Source organism: Lissotriton helveticus, chromosome 11 (assembly GCF_964261635.1).
Source record: "Lissotriton helveticus chromosome 11, aLisHel1.1, whole genome shotgun sequence".
NCBI classification, from domain to species: domain Eukaryota; kingdom Metazoa; phylum Chordata; class Amphibia; order Caudata; family Salamandridae; genus Lissotriton; species Lissotriton helveticus.
In genome coordinates, this window is record NC_136072.1 from 1,097,373,554 (window position 1) to 1,097,391,310 (window position 17,757).

The 17,757-nt window shown below is 49.0% G+C and overlaps 1 protein-coding gene across 1 annotated transcript in view; it reads left to right on the forward strand.

The window, feature by feature from the left end:
• Window positions 1-17,757, forward strand: part of SPECC1L (sperm antigen with calponin homology and coiled-coil domains 1 like) — a 622,366-nt gene that overhangs the window by 275,959 nt on the left and 328,650 nt on the right. Inside the window, exons 8-9 of the mRNA XM_078667759.1 lie at window positions 2,028-2,191; window positions 10,019-10,113. Coding sequence (XP_078523885.1) covers window positions 2,028-2,191; window positions 10,019-10,113 — 259 coding nt within the window. The remainder of the gene's footprint in view (window positions 1-2,027; window positions 2,192-10,018; window positions 10,114-17,757) is intronic.

Genomic DNA, 17,757 nt, shown 5'->3' on the forward strand with positions numbered 1-17,757 from the left:
TAGGGTAGTCACCCTGAGGGTCTTGAAGAAATTCAGACCCTTTCCTAGTGACCTAGAATATATTAAACTGCAGGTTCCACCTGACTCCCTGGTGGTGCATACTGTCTGCAAGCTCGCCTCTGCCCAGGCCACAGGATATGCTTCTCCTCCAGACAAGGTGAGCAGGAAAATAGACACAGTGGGCAGGAGAGTGGCTGTTGGAGTGGTCACCCAGGACGCTCCTTAGCTGGAGTAGCTGCGCGCATAATAAAAACCTATAACATAACATAACATAACAACATATGGTTAGCCAGTTCGGTGGCACTCCTGTCACTCTTCGACAGGGCACAATGGTAGGGGATGAAAGAGATCCTTAAGCCCATCCCAGAGCTGTACAGAAAGCATGAAGGCGGGATTAGTGCCTGAGGGCAAAGTCATCTCCAGAGCTAGCATTCGCTGCACATAGGAGCATCAGTACCAGCATCATACCTGGGTTCCATGCCTGGCTACCTATTTCCGGGCTAAAGCCTAAGGTCCAGCACCATCTCCTCAATCTCCTGTTTGAGGGGCAGCACCTTTGTGGTCCCCAGGTGGACAAGATGCTCAAGAAAAGCAATTCAGTCCACTCTGTACAGGAGCTCCTTTTGTAAACAGCAGCCCAGAGGAGGAGAAAAGACCACCTCGCCTAAGCAATCCCACTGCTACCAAATGCAGCTACAGGCTTACCACCAGTAAGCCCCACACAATCACACATCACCTGTTGGAAGGAGCGACCTCTGACCCTGCTCGCAGGCAGGTCGCTCCCCACGCTGCTGCACGGCTCTGCCTGTCTTTGCCTGCCTCGCTACCAATACCTGCACTATCTTTGCCTAAACCTGTTCATCCCTCTGTGCCTGCATTCTTTTTCTCTGCCTAACCTGTTTTTCATTGCCTAAACTCGTTTCTTTGCCTACATTGTTTCTCCTTCCTCTGTGCCCGCTCTCCTGCGACCCCTGACCGTTCCTCACCCGTTTTTTCCCGCCGCTGCGTCCCTGCTGCCCCGCCTCCCCTGCACTTCCATTCACCACCCGCTTCCGCCACCCAGCTGCTTCTCCTTCCCACACCCCCTCAAATGGAGGCCGTGCAGCGGCCGCGCTCCCAAAGGCAAGCCTGTCTGCGCCTGGACCGCGCCCAGCGCCAGTACCCCTGGCCCCCGCAAATGCCACGACACCCGCCTCCGCTACGACTCCAGCACCCTCCACGCACACAACGCCAGATGAGTCTTCCGCTGTATAGTGGGTAGAGGGGGAGTATACCCTCTCAAAGTGATCGGCAAATTGTTCCGCTATTTCTTTTGGGTGCACTACTGAGTCTCCCTCCGGCGTCGTCAGTTTATGAACCCCTCTAGAGCCCTGCTCCAGCCTCTCCAGCCACGCCAATGTCCTGCCCGTCCTGTCACCGAGCTCGTAGAGTCTATGTTGGATTGTGCGTTGCTTGGCTACCATATGTTCCCTAGTTGTAATCCGAAATTCGTCCTGTTTCAGGAGAAGCCTATGACTGGTGTCGGGCGAGGGATCTAGCGAATGCTCACGCTCCAGTTCAAGGAGGTCAGATTATGCTGCCCCTTTCTTGTGTTTTCGAGCACACCACTGCAGACCCTTTCTTGTGGGGTTTCGAGCAGACCACTGCTGCCCCTTTCTTGGGTTTTCAAGCAGACCACTGCAGCCCCTTTCTTGGGTTTTGGATCAGACAACTGCAGCCACTTTCTTGTGTTTTCAAGCAGACCCCTGCAGCCCCTTTCTTGTGTTTTCGAGCCGAGTGCAGCCATGTTCCTGGAATCTGGGAGATGCACTCCATCCAACCTTTTCATAACATAATTTTATTTATTTCAAGAATACTATTAATAGAATGTTGCGAAACGATTACAAAATCGGAAAAGCCACAATAGAGGAAACAAATGTTTTCTTCTGCGGCCCATCCCACCTTTCAAGAACTGGTTTGTGTGCAATGATGTTCTTTTTTTTTTGCATTCCCCATGTATTGAGATGTAACCCTCCTTCTTTCTGCAGGCAGGAAGAAGAACGTGGTCGAGTCTACAACTACATGAATGCTGTGGAGCGGGACTTGGCCGCCCTGCGGCAAGGCATGGGCCTGAGCCGTCGGTCGTCCACATCGACGGAACCCACGCCCACCGTGAAGACCCTTATCAAGTCCTTCGACAGCGCGTCCCAGGGTAGGTATCCCATGGGGGCATCAAAGGTTGGTCATGTGGTAAAGGTATGTCCATTTACCTTGTTGTGCATGTGTTCGCCACCCAGAGTCTTCATGTTCCAGTGGTTCCTCTCTCTGCTCTAAACCCTAATGGATACTTGTTGACAAACTCATCTTGATGCCATTTTCGTGCCCATCTAACGCACATCTGAAGCGCCAAGTCAAGCTACCAGAATCTTGAGGTCATAGTGCCCCTGCATCCACCACCTGGTGAATCTGTAGCCGTATTGTAATTCTGTGCAGTCCTACTCTGTTGCTGTAGGCTTCAGGGAATGAGTGCCTAGAAGGCTGCAGGTAGGCGCTGAGGGAACATGTGGAGAAGTGTTGTTTCCACCTGGTGATTGACAAACCCCAAAGTGCTGCAGTACATAGTTACACCAGCTGCTGTCGAAGGGGTAGAGATGCAAACTCTGAAACACAAGGATGAAGGTCTCTTGCTGGTCAGGAAGTACCTGCTTGAGACCTCAGAGTTTATTTCCACTGATGGCCGAGAATCAGGAGGCCCAGGAGATGTCAACCTTTATCCTGCCCAGCAGGCCTATGGATAATGCAAGACACACATTTTACCTTAAAGGCTGCACCGGTAAGCTGCCAAGTCTTGACGAGAAGGTGCTGGCTTAGACCGAGCGATACAGTTTGGCTCAAGTGGACCATGTTAGTTATGTGATGGGGAACCCAGCTGGAGCGTCTGTGGACGGTCCTGTACGAATCGCAATGGGCTGCATAAGCTCACTGTGGGGACTCTCCCAGAGCCCCCAGGATGGCTCCTTGCCAGGTCCAAAGCCACGGAGGTGTCTGTGGCACTACCTGTGGACAGGGCATAAGAGCTTGTACAGCTGCGCACCGTGACCTCCAAGACTTAGTTATTTTGTATCTTTCTATGTTCGTGGCATGTGGGCTGCTAAATTCATATCTTAGCATTAGATCGCCGCCTAGTGTTGGGTCCGGATGATCGCACATTGTTGTCCTGGAAGAGTCTTCGAAGTATCCTGAGATAGGTGGCTCCTCCCCTGGACTACAGTGCGCATGGGCATCGGCTCCATCCCCAGATTGTTTTTTTCCGCCATTGGGTTCGGATGCGGTCTCGACTTCTCTCTGTCGGAACCGAGTAAAACTAACTTTTTAAGGCCAAAAGGCCTTGTATTTATAGCGTCGGTATTGTTTGCGCACGGTCTCGAGTTCTTCCGACTCTTGAAGTCGGATTCAGCGGAGTTTTTTCACTCTTCGAACATCGAGGCCTTCTCATCGCGACACGACCACGACTTTCCAGCATGGAGCGGAGTCCGTTTAAGTACTGTCCGCTCTGTGGGTCCAAGTACCCACATATAGACCTGCACCCGGTCTGTAACAAATGCCTTTCACCGGACCATGACGACGGCAAGTGTAAGGCTTGCGCTCAATTCAGGTCGAAAAAGACTCTCAAGCTTCGGCGCGCGGTGCGCCTGGAGGCCAAACAAGCGGCCCCGGATCCAGAAAACATCTTCGGCGACCAAGAAGAAGATGAACAGGGTCATCATCTCCAAATATCCCCACCCGAAACGGAGGTCGAGGCGGATCCGGTAGACGACGACGGAGTCGTGGATCAAGGCCTTGAATACGTCGACGAGGTAGGGGACGTCGAAGAGATTTATGGGGCCGCGGCAGATAGCTCAGGGGACGAGCTATGCCCCGAAGGTTTCGAAGATCACGATCGGGTCACGGGATCGCCAGTTGGCCTTACCCAAGACCCCGTACCGCAAGCCACGGCCCCGCCTTCAGGCCCGGCCACGGACATACTTGCTGGGCAGGCCGGATCGAAACCGAAACCTACGGTATCGACTATGCCTAAAATGGCCGACCCGAAAACGAAACCGAAACTTAAGGACTCGAGCGTCCATAAAATGGCGGCCGGCCAACAGAAAGCTACTGCACCCGCCGCCGCATCGGCTCCGTCGACCTCCGGTCCACAGAAGTCGAAGAAGTCGGTCGATTCCACAGGGTCAAAATCGGCGCCAGAGGAGGGATCCTCTAAGAAGGGTGGTCGGCACGGATCAACCGCTGCGACACCGTCTAAGCACGCCAAGGCCAGCGGCACGGCTCCGGTTCCGACTGGGACTCCGTCCGTCGGTCGCGTAGTGGAGTCGGAGGCGACACAAGCACACGGATCGACGGCTGGCACATCTGCGCATCGATCCAAGGACTCTGGGTCGGCGGCAACTGCATCGGCGTCCAAGACTCCGAAAGGCCACCATGACGTCGGATCCGAGGGGAAGGTCAAGACATCCTCGTCAGCGCCAAAAGCCACTGTAAGTGAAGTGTCCCCCATCGCCGCTTCGCTGCAGAGAATCAGGGACAAGGCCGCTGCTACGTCGGCTCCGTTACCGTCGCCTCAGACGCCGAAGGACACTCCGGCAAAGCCTAAGAGTAAGCTTCTCTTCCTTCTGCCGCCGAAAGAGGCTCCGAAGGCCTTTTCGACGAAATCGACGCCAAAGAAGTCGGATTCTTCTACGGCGGGGGTACCTTCAGGTCGAGAACTCGAATCAGAGGACGATTCTGAGCATTTCATCGACGCCAACACTGGCAAATTAACCCTATACAAAAGGAGGATTACTTCTGAGCCTCTGGACTCCTATGTCATCCCACTAAAGAAAAAAAAGGGTTCCTCAGGACGCTTCTGACCTCATAGAACCTATCCAGCCTCCTCCAAGAAGAAGCCCTACTCCCTCACCAGAACACTCTGAGGGTGAGGGATATGATGAGGAGGACCAATACACCTTCCCCATCAATGAACCAGATGCACATCCAGATGCATATGATGACATTGGTGACCAAGGCACCCAAAGTGTGGGGCAAGACCCACAGCCTTTCAGTGCACGTGCATCCCCAACAGAGGATTCTGCAGGTTTTCATGCACTCATTGAGAGGGCAGCTGCTAATCATGATGTGGACATGCATGCTGACCCAGTAGAAGAGGACTTTCTCTTTGACACTTTTTCAGTCTCTGAAAGAACTGTGAAAACGCTGCCTATGCTCAAGGGAGTCCTCAAGCATGCAGCTGACATCTTTAAAGAACCTACCAGAGCGAGAGTGGTCAATCCACGTATCGAGAAAAAGTACAGACCAGCACCTGCAGACCCTGCATACATTCGGGGACAGTTGCCACTAGACTCTCTTGTGGTCGCAAATGCCGGGAAACGGGCCAACTCCCAGACAACGGGCGAAGCTCCTCCCCCAGACAAGGAGTCCAAAGTGCTAGAGGCAGGGGGCAAAAGAGTGGCGGCACAAGCTGCAAACTTTTGGCGTATTGCAAATACACAAGCACTCTTAGCACGTTACGATAGGGCGCATTACGACACCCTAGAGCAGATTGTACAACACCTGCCTCCAAAGTTTCAAGAAGGCACCAAACTGCTTATAGAGGAAGGGAAACTGATCTCCAACGCAGCCATCAAGTGTGCACTTGACGCCGCAGACACAGCAGCTAGGGCGATCAACACTAGCGTCATGCTGAGACGACAAGCTTGGCTCCGCATATCAGGGTTTAAACCTGATATTCAGACAACCATACTTAATCAGCCAGTCAATCCTGATAGACTGTTTGGTCCAGATGTTGACACCACCCTCGAAAAGATAAAGAAGGACACGGAAACTGCTAAATCTATGGGGGCCCTACAATCACAACAGTTTCGTGGCAATAATTTTCGTCGCTCAGGTGCACGTGGAGTCACCAGAGGACAAATGGGTCAACAATCGCAATTCTCAAGAGGTGGAGCACAATCCTCGTTCACAAAACAGAACAAGGGAGGTTACAGAAATAACAGCAACAGAGGTCGCGGCAGAGCAAACAACAACTCCCGCTCCTCTACCCCAAGCAAACAGTGACTCTCTGTCACTGCCCCCCGACCACTTAACACCTGTCGGGGGGAGACTGCAGCAGTTCCTGCCCGTCTGGAGAAACATCACCACAGACAGGTGGGTGCTACAACTTGTCCAGTACGGTTATTGTCTAGAGTTAAAGTCCACTCCACCCAACATTCCACCAAGGCAACGGCCTATGTCCGCAGAGCATTTGCACTTATTGCAGCAGGAAGTAGTGGCGATGCTGCAAAAAGGCGCAATCGAGCTCGTGCCGGTGGAGGAGGAGGGCACAGGGGTATATTCCCTGTACTTCCTTATTCCAAAGAAGGACGGATCTCTCAGACCCATTCTAGATCTACGTCCCCTCAACCTGTACATACTATCAGAACATTTCCATATGCTTACACTGCAACAGATTCTTCCCTTGTTAAACCAAGGGGACTTCTTAGCAACCTTAGATCTCAAGGATGCTTATTTCCACATTCCACTGCACCCGTCCCACAGGAAATACCTCAGGTTCACTATTCAAGGCAAGCATTACCAGTTCAAGGTCCTACCCTTCGGAGTCACCACAGCCCCAAGGGTGTTTACCAAGTGTCTGGCGACAGTAGCAGCGCACCTCAGGCGGCAGAACATCCATGTCTACCCCTACCTGGACGACTGGCTCGTTCAAGCCAAGTCGGAACGACAGTGCGCCGCGGACATGTCAACCACCATTCACCTCCTTCACAATCTAGGTTTCTCGTTGAACTACCCAAAGTCGCATCTTCAGCCGGCACATGTCCGGCAGTTTCTAGGTGCGACGATCAATACCCTGACGGCCATGGCTCAACCAAACCAAGTCAGGATAGACAGCATGCAGTCTCTAATCCAGAAGTTCAGACCACAACACTCACTTCCAGCGAGAGTGTTCATGCAGTTGATAGGCATGATGGCCTCCTGCATCTTCATAGTCCCTCACGCACGGTTACATATGCGCCCGCTCCAGGAGTGCTTAGCAAATCAGTGGACACAGGCTCAGGGACAATTGACAGACCTAGTGTTGGTTACCAGTCGGGCATACGACTCTCTGCATTGGTGGACTCCACACAACCTTTGCAAGGGCCGACTGTTCCAGGAGCCAGTGCCACAGATTATCCTGACAACGGACGCATCTCTCCAGGGATGGGGAGCTCATCTGCTCACTTACACAGTGCAGGGACTATGGACGACGCAACAACAGAGGATGCACATCAATTATCTGGAACTGATGGCACTCTTCATGGCGATCAAGTCCTTCATTGTACATCTGTGCAACAAGGTAGTGTTAGTCCGGACGGACAACATGACCGCGATGTACTACATTCAAAAGCAGGGAGGCACCCACTCGCCACAGCTGTCTCACCTGGCTCAGAGCATGTGGAAGTGGGCCATTCAGAGGAACATTTTCCTCATGGCAGAACACCTCCCGGGAAAGGACAATCAGATGGCGGATCTGCTCAGCAGGTACAGCCATCAAATGCACGAGTGGGAGATACACCCATCTGTCCTCCACCCGTACTTCCAGCAGTGGGGTCATCCGGAGATAGACCTGTTTGCCACAAAAGAAAACGCAAAATGCCAACACTTTGCCGCCAGGTTCCCTCACCCACAGTCGCAGGGGAATGCGATATGGATGAACTGGTCAGGCAGATTTGCGTACGCTTTTCCGCCAGCCCCTCTGATACCGCTGGTGGCAAGAAAGCTAAGGCAGCACGCGATGACTCTCATCCTAGTTGCTCCAACGTGGGCGCGCCAAGCATGGTACACCACGTTCCTCGAACTCTCGGTGGTGCCGCATCAAAGACTGCGCCTCACGCCCAGACTTTTGACGCGGAACCATGGAGAAATTCAGCATCCAGATCCGCAACAGCTCAACCTGGCGATCTGGCTCCTGAAGTCCTAGAGTTTGGATACCTTAACCTACCTCCGGAATGCATGGACATCATCAAGGAGGCAAGGAAGCCAACTACCAGAGCATGCTATGCTGCGAAATGGAAGCGTTTTGTCATTTACTGTACAGCCAATGACATCAACCCGCTAGATGCATCTATCCCTGACATCATTTGCTATCTGTTGCATCTTTACAAGTGCAATCTAGCGTACACTTCCATTCGGATACATCTATCCGCCATAGCGGCTTATCTTCAGAACAGGCAGCATCTCTCTGTCTTCAGAGTGCCTGCCATTAAAGCTTTCCTTGAAGGTCTGAAACGAGTCATTCCCCCAAGAACACCACCAGCTCCGGTGTGGAACCTCAATCTGGTCCTCACCAGACTGATGGGACCACCTTTTGAGCCACTGCACTCGTGTGAACTCCAGTTCCTAACGTGGAAAGTAGCTTTCCTAATAGCTATTACGTCACTGAGGCGTGTTAGTGAGCTACAAGCGCTCACAATCCAAGAGCCTTTCATTCAGATTCATCCAAATAGGGTAGTGCTACGCACTAACCCCAAATTCCTTCCGAAGGTGGTGTCACAGTTTCATCTCAACCAAACTATTGACTTGCCGGCATTCTTCCAAAACCCACAAACGGTAGCGGAAAGAATGCTCCATACCTTAGATGTACGGAGGGCGTTGATGTACTACATAGACAGGACACAACCCTTTAGAAAGACAAAACAACTTTTTGTTGCCTTCGCACCACAACACAAAGGCAACCCTATTTCCAAAGCAGGAATAGCCAGGTGGATTGTTAAGTGCATCCAAATATGTTATCAAAAGGCCAAGCGCACTCTAACGATACCCCCAAGGGCGCACTCCACACGCAAATTGGGGGCATCCATGGCTTTCCTAGGGAACATTCCTTTAGAGGACATTTGCAGAGCAGCCACGTGGGTTACACCACATACCTTTACCAAACACTACTGTGTTGATGTACATTCCAAGCAGCAAGCTGCTGTAGGACAGGCTGTTCTCAAGACACTCTTTCAGGTTTCTGCAGCTGGCACGGGCAACCGCCGCTGATGGAGGGACTGCTATGTATTCTATGCTAAGATATGAATTTAGCAGCCCACATGCCTCGAACTGAATATGCTACTTACCAGTATGCATCTGTTCTTGGCATGTAGGGCTGCTAACATTCATATCGCCCACCCTCCTCCCCGGTGCCTGTTGCAGCTGCAGATATACTATTGTATTCAGTCATTAGCATGGACATCCTTTACACTTTTCACTCCATCTTCTGCCACAATGGCGAAAAACAATCTGGGGATGGAGCCGATGCCCATGCGCACTGTAGTCCAGGGGAGGAGCCACCTATCTCAGGATACTTCGAAGACTCTTCCAGGACAACAATGTGCGATCATCCGGACCCAACACTAGGCGGCGATCTAATGCTAAGATATGAATGTTAGCAGCCCTACATGCCAAGAACAGATGCATACTGGTAAGTAGCATATTCATTCCATTATGCCACCTTTCGGCACCAGAAGCCTCGCCCCTTGCCCTCTTGAGCACCATCTACTTCCCTGAACCCTGAGCAGCCTTAGGGTGATGAGCCATCATTTCACCATCTCATCTCATGCCCTCACCCATCTGGGAAGCTTCCATCACAACTCTTTGGTCCCTTCTGTGTATTTGTATTGTCATTCTTCTTTCCTCGTTGTTTATCTGCCCAATATTGCCTTCATTTTATTTTCCACTCATGGGCGCCACCCTCTGTTGTCAGAGTTGTTCTTCTGGTGGAACGATCGTGACCCCGCATTCCCCCCTGTTCCTTGCACTTGAGCTCTTGCCAACCCTCCATGTAGGCAATATGATGGACCCCACCTTCTTCTCACTTGAGTTTTAACTCTGATCCACACTCCCTCTCTCGAACGGAATGGTTCTTTTGTTAGCATGTGATGACCACATGTTCCACTGCTGTGCCTCATCCACTCTGTCGGTTCTTTTGTTTGCATTAAAATTACTTCTCATTCCTCTTGTGTTTCAGTGGGACCTGCTCCCCCTGCAGCTGCAATCCCTCGCACCCCTTTAAGTCCAAGCCCTCTGAAGACGCCCCCTGCAGCCGCAGTGTCCCCAATGCAGGTAAGTTCTGGTTCTTTCAATGTGTGCAGAGTGTGGCCAGCCTATGGAGGCGTTGTAAGACGGTCTACCGCCTGTCACTGTGAAGTCTGCATGTAACTACCAAAAAAGTTTAACTTTGGAGAAAACGATTTCGTAATTCCGACCATATCCACTAGATGGCGAGATATGTGCAGCATATTTAATGGCTTCATAGCGGTACAAGCTACAAAGCTGGAATTGTGGGTTAGTGAAACTTTTAAGTTCTTCCCTGGTAACTCCCTTCCAATCCTGAACTGTACACCTCCTCTTCCAGCTCTGACTTCATGCCAAACTCCTAACCACGAGGCACTGTACACTTTCGGATCCTTCCCAAAGTCCTCTAGGATGTTGGGGGGTTTGGGTGGGGGTGGATAGGTGGGAGGTGGTGGGTGGAGGTGGAATTTGCATCGCTGGCTTCTTTCTGTGACCTCTAAAGTTCCGTGTGTATAAGTCACACTTCCTCCAACAAGTGTTCATGAAGCGTAGGCGCTACCTTTCACCAACAATAATAGCTGCCGGTGCATGTCTGCACACGGACCAGCTCCTTTCAGTTTTGTGTGCTGCAGCCAGGTATCGGAGAAGAAAGCATCCTTGCATGCAGTTGTGAACCTGCTGCACGCATGTTTTACTCTTGTGCAGCAGTGTACTGCGGCAGGCCTCTTTCCACGCCTCTCTCCTTTCCCCACTGATCGCATCCTGCTGTACACGGTTGGGATGAATGGTTTGATAACGTCTGATTATGGAGTATGAGTCACCAGCTGAAATGAATGTGAATGTTAACACAAATGTAGAAATGCATCCCGTATAGGAATTGCTGAACAGTTGGACTCTGCGTTAGAACTCCATGTCGATAAAAAGGTCTGCAGGACCTTGCATCCAGACCCTGTGTGAACAAAAACCAATTCTGTAAGGGAACCTCCCCGGCCAGCCGGCTCTACTCCTTGTCCGCACTTGAGACCCCTTACCTGCCACCGTCAGAGCCAGTAATGGTTTATTTCCATACTCCGAGTTACCTTGGGTATGTTTTTACCTTTACGTCTTGATTCTTGACACCTCACCCTAGCTCTATGCCAGAGGTCTTCTGTTGGTTCATGGTAAGGCTGACATCCATCAGTGCTGTAGACTTTGCCTAGATTGCCGCCTCCCTGTACTCCCAAAACAGAGATGACGCTGGCTGTGGCGTGACATGCCTGTGCTTCTGTGTCCATCACCCATAGTTTCCACCGGGATCTCTTCCATGACTGAGTTGGCTGGGATCAACTTGTTCCCTTGAAAACAATACTGGTTCCTTTTTTTCTAAGTGATTCCTAACCCCAGACGTTTCGCTGCTAAACAGACACCAAGGCCATTTAAGCTGCTTAATCATAGTGTTTAGGTACATGTATAGGTGGTCGGAGTCTAATATGTAAAATAGGAATAATCTCAAAATAGCACTTATTCTTCTAGATGAAAAATTAACATTCTATCAAAGGCATCAATGTAGCTCAACAGACGAAAAAACAGGTCAATATGTTCGGTGCATATTTATTTAGCACATTTTATAGTTGTGAACTGCATAAATTTGATCCTCAATGGTAGGATAATATTGCAATTAATGCATTGACAATATCAGCGACAACACATTTCTATATAATAAGTAAATTCAAAAGTGTGTCAATGCGCTCAAGGTGCATAGAGAAAGGGTATTTAGAAGGGATGGGTAAGTGGGGGTGAAGGTGGGGACCGGGTAAAGGTGATGTGACTGAGTTAAAATCACAGTGAAGAATGAAAAAGCCTTTACAGCCTATATACAGATCTAAGGGTTCCAAAAACAATCTCAAACATAGGTTCCGTATTTATACATTATTTGGTCCTATGTTTGGAAGAGTGAACAGTAACAATAGTCGACGTTTCGACCCCTGACAGGTACGGGTGATTCAGAACCTCAGGATGGGGTCTTCATCAGGACGTAGGGGTATAACAGGAGCGCTTCGCATGAGGCCCGTTTGGGCCTGCAGCCTGGGGACCTTCCAAGGTTCCTTTCTGGTGCGAGAGGTTAGGAGCTTTTCATTCAGGATGCATGGAATTGTTGTCCACTGGACCAGCCGGTCCGTGGTGGAACGTCGTATGTCTCTAATTTACCGCAGCGCTTGTCCGTCTATTTCCTCTCCTCTGGCTGTCTGAACTGCCTTTCAGTTCAGACAGCCAGAGGAGAGGAAATAGACGGACAAGCGCTGCGGTAAATTAGAGACATACGACGTTCCACCACGGACCGGCTGGTCCAGTGGACAACAATTCCATGCATCCTGAATGAAAAGCTCCTAACCTCTCGCACCAGAAAGGAACCTTGGAAGGTCCCCAGGCTGCAGGCCCAAACGGGCCTCATGCGAAGCGCTCCTGTTATACCCCTACGTCCTGATGAAGACCCCATCCTGAGGTTCTGAATCACCCGTACCTGTCAGGGGTCGAAACGTCGACTATTGTTACTGTTCACTCTTCCAAACATAGGACCAAATAATGTATAAATACGGAACCTATGTTTGAGATTGTTTTTGGAACCCTTAGATCTGTATATAGGCTGTAAAGGCTTTTTCATTCTTCACTGTGATTTTAACTCAGTCACATCACCTTTACCCGGTCCCCACCTTCACCCCCACTTACCCATCCCTTCTAAATACCCTTTCTCTATGCACCTTGAGCGCATTGACACACTTTTGAATTTACTTATTATATAGAAATGTGTTGTCGCTGATATTGTCAATGCATTAATTGCAATATTATCCTACCATTGAGGATCAAATTTATGCAGTTCACAACTATAAAATGTGCTAAATAAATATGCACCGAACATATTGACCTGTTTTTTCGTCTGTTGAGCTACATTGATGCCTTTGATAGAATGTTAATTTTTCATCTAGAAGAATAAGTGCTATTTTGAGATTATTCCTATTTTACATATTAGACTCCGACCACCTATACATGTACCTATTTAATTGACCTAGGTCAAGGAGTTCTTAGGGTCTACCCCGTTGTAACTCACTAATCATAGTGTTTAGCTATATCTTTAAGGAGAACAGGCGTCTGGTGTAATTGTGCTGGATTTTAGATTTGTGTCCAGAGGCGAACATACTTATGTCTTATCCACCCCTTCTATGTTGAAATACAATGACCATGGCTCCACGTTTTTAGCAGTCCATCTGTAAAACAAGTGTTGGACGACATTAGCTAGCATATTTTCCCAAGGGGTGGTATGAGCTAAGAGCAGTCGCTGACACAGAGATGCACAGTAATCAAAGAGACAAACAGAAAGATTCTGCTGTAAGGTTTAGGGAATTGACAAAGCAGATCCATGACACACATTGAAGCACAATATTCATTTGTAAACAATGGACACAACTACTATAAAGTTTTACATTTAATAGTAGATAACCTGCCCAAACTACCAGGGACAATGGTTACTGGGACGTTTAGGTAGAAACTGTGGAGCAAATGTGGTAGTCACAAGGAAATAATAGCCAAAGACTCATGGGGATTATGAGAACCATATTTTATAAGTATTTCCCTAATTTCTACAGGACCCCCACCCCCTGTGCACCTAGGGGAGACTTCAGGGTTTCTGAATCTGCAGAAATCATGCAGATTATCCTTACCCAATTCTTCTAGCATCAAAGTCGAATTTGAGCAGCTCTTTAACACAATGTGGGGAGTGAAATGTAAAATTTCACTTTACCCAGGCATATAAAAACTCATTTTATAAAAGCGTTCCTTATAGATAACGGACCCCCCCACCCCTTGGATACCTTGGGGTTACCCTGGGGGTCCATAATATGCAAAAAGCATCATTACTTTAAACCTTTATTTATTTATTTATTTATAGGTTTGTATAGCGCTATGAATAAACCCCCGAAGGGGTATCTCCGCGCTTTGACACCAAGAATAGAGGAGCTAAAACAGAAATCCACAGAAAATATGCTTTATGACCAGGGAACTAATCTGAAAACCGAGAATAGATGTTCAGCATAAGCTGAACAGAAAGGTTTTCAGCCTTTTCCTGAATTCAAGATGGTTCCTGCATAGTTTTAGAGGAAGCGGGAGGGAGTTCCAAAAACTTGGACCCACCACAGACAGGGCCCTACCTCCTTGTCTTGCTTTGGTAATTTTAGGAATATTTAGCAGAAGCTGTTCACTGGACCTAAGGGTACGGATAGGAGCGTATGGAACAAATTTTTTTGCCAAATATTCTGGTCCCAAGTCATTTAGGCCTTTATGGATTATACAGCCGATCTTAAACTTCACTCGTTGCCGGACTGGCAACCAGTGTAGTGTCTGCAGTAAAGGTCTTGAAGGAGACCTGGGAGGTGCATTAAGCACCAGCCTTGCAGCTGTATTTTGAACCACCTGTAGGCGGTTAAGATCCTCTTCATTAGCTCCTGCCATAAGACCATTGCAGTAATCAAGACGACTGATAATCAGAGCCTGAACCAGAGTTCTCCTATGAAGGTCATGGAGGAAAGGAAAAACCCTCCGGAGGAGACCTATTACATGGAAACATGTTCCCACAGTAATGGAGACATGATGTTTCATGGTCAGCTCCGGCTCAAATCTGACCCCCAGATTCTTGATCACTGCCTTGGGCTCAGGGACTGGTCCCAGATCGGGGGGCCACCAGTCAGGAGACCATTGGACCTTTACATCACCGAAAAGCATAACCTCCGTTTTTCCAACGTTACATTGGAGGAAATTGGAGGACATCCACCTTGCAACTGCCTTCATTCCATCGGAGAAAGATTGTATTATCTCCGGTGTAAGATGTTTAAAAGGGAAGAGCAGCTGCGTATCATCAGCATATGACACTGGATGGAATCCGTAAGCTCTGGTAACATCTGCCAAAGGGGCCACATAGATATTGAACAAGGTAGGGCTCAAACACGAGCCCTGCGGGACCCCCTTGGTGATGTTAACCTCCTCCGACCTAAAATCACCCATGGTGACAGATTGGGTGCGGTTGGAGAGAAAGCTTCTGATCCATTCCAGTGCCATACCACCGATTCCACTCTCAGACAGGCGTTCGATAAGGATGTTGTGAGAGATAGTATCGAACGCTGCCGATAAATCTAGCAGTACCAGGATCACAGAAAAACCTTTGTCCTGGTACAGCCGAAGGTCGTCTGTTATCGACAGCAAGGCCGTCTCGGTGCTGTATTTTGGCCTAAAACCTGACTGAGATGGATCGAGGCAGCCAGATTGTTCCAAGTAGGTGGATAGATGTTTATTTAAATGCTTTTCAGTGATTTTCCCTAAGAATGGTAGAAGGGAAATAGGTCTAAGATTAGACAAATTGGTCCATGGAATTGAAGAATTCTTCCTGATCGGTCTGACAAGAGCTTTTTTCCAGCATTGTGGGACTACTCCAGATGTCAATGAGAGGTTTACTAGCCTCTGGACATCAGGACCCAGTATGCTCCCTAGTGGACCCATAAGTCTAGCTGGGAGCCGGTCTGCCGGACTTCCACTTTTTATTTCCATAGTTAGACTTAGGACCTCACTCAGTGAGATTTCTGGGAATTCATTAAAGGAATGAGACGTTATAACTTTGGTGGCTGATCTGTGCATCACAGTAGAATGGTCTTGACTACTATCATCAATATTTGTAGTCTCAATTCTCCTGTAGATGGCGTCAATTTTATCAGAGAAGAAACTTGATATGCTGTCACAAAGATGTTGTGAAGCCATGTCTGCACTTTCGCAAGCAACAGGCTTCATAAAAGTGTTGACTATCTGGTACAAGGTCTTAGGGTCATTACCAGCAGCCTCTAACTGAGCTGTAATATAATGTTTGCGAGCAGACCGTATGGCTTTGTGATAGGTTTGAAGAGCCATCCTATAGTTAACCTTGTCCCCATCCAAATGAGAGGTTCTCCATGTCTTCTCAAATTTCCTAGCTGTGCGTTTTAAACTGCGTAAATCTTCTGAATACCAAACTTCATGTTTCTTAGTGGGGCTGGTTTTAAAGGTCCTTATTGGGGCAAGTTGTTCTACAACGTCACCAATTGCTAGGTCCCACTTCAAAAGTGCACTATTAATGTCCTCCGAACCTACGACAGAGGGGGAGCGGTATGTTCGCTCAAAAGTAGTATTAGTGATTTTATGCCACTGCCTTCGTTTGGATGGAATATGGGCATGTACAGTGGGTCGCGGAGTACTTATAGGCATAAAAAACTCAAGCAAAAAATGATCAGTCCAAGGATATTGTTTGGGTGTGTTGCATTTGATGCCAGGGAAGTTGGCAATAATCATGTCCAGAGTATGTCCCGCTTGATGAGTGGGTCCACTATTATATTGTTTAAGTCCCAGAAGAGAGATATCAGTCATAAAAGATTGTACCTCCTTATTATTTTCTTCCTCGCTGTGAATATTAAAATCCCCCAGTAGTAGGAAGTCTTTATCTGTGCTAATATGTAATGCAATTGCTTCTACCAGCAACTTGGGCATATTTTTCAGAGGGCCCGGTGGACGATAAACCAAGGCTCCTTTCCTACTACATTTAGTGGATGAATCAATCCTAAATATCATCAGCTCAAAATCAGTGGTACAACATTGGTCCAAGATGGAGACAGAGATATCGTCTTTGAATACGATTGCTATCCCGCCACCAGTTTTTATAGGTCTATCCTGTCTGACAATCTTATAGCCCATTGGTATACCAAGAGTAATAGCGGGGGTGGTGTGAGGTTTGAGCCATGTTTCGGTTAAGAAACATATATCTGGCTTATAAGTGGAAATGAGATCCCACACCTCTGCTGAATGTTTAACTAAGGACCTTATATTACACAATAGGTAGCTATCCCCGTAGTTCTGAGTAGTCGCAATGTTGTCTAAACCATGTTGGTGGGAAACACTATGCGTTAAGAATTGTGTATGGCAAGACCTACACGTAAAAGGGCCCTCAGGGCAGCAATGAGATAATGGGGAACAGTTAGTAGAAAACAGCTTAGGGCGTAAGTGGCGTAAGGTGTGTGAGAGATAGACCCGCCTGGTTCCTGTAGTATCACCAGTCGGGAATGCCATAGCCCCTGGTCCCGTCCGTTCGCGGACGGGCGCAGACGGGCTTCTCTCTGGCGCGTCTCAGGCGCTTCGCTGCGCGCGACCGCTGCGCGCTTGCTGTGACGAGGGGGCTAAATACCTCCCAAGGTGCAGCAGACTAGAGCGCTAACCGCTCTGTGCTCGCGGAAGTGACCTGGCTCTGCCTGACCCGCCCTCCGCTCAAACGGCACTGGTTGCCGCGTCGGACCGGGGCGGGCAGGACAAGAGATCGAGCACAGGTTAGGTAAGATTGTAAATACCAGTTTTATATAGCTGCGTATAGCGCTACTAGCAATCAGCAATGACTATACACAGTTTTGGGAAAAGAACACTATTTAAAACAATTCAATTTTACAGTTTTAAAATCACTTGTAAAATACACATTTGCAGCGTAAGTCTATTGCTCTCCAACCAAGCGTCAGCGGATCGGGGAGACACTGCCACCGTCCTCCCTACCGCAAATGCCGCCTGCTCCTCGCTGCCTAAATACCTCCCAAGGTGCAGCAGACTAGAGCGCTAACCGCTCTGTGCTCGCGGAAGTGACCTGGCTCTGCCTGACCCGCC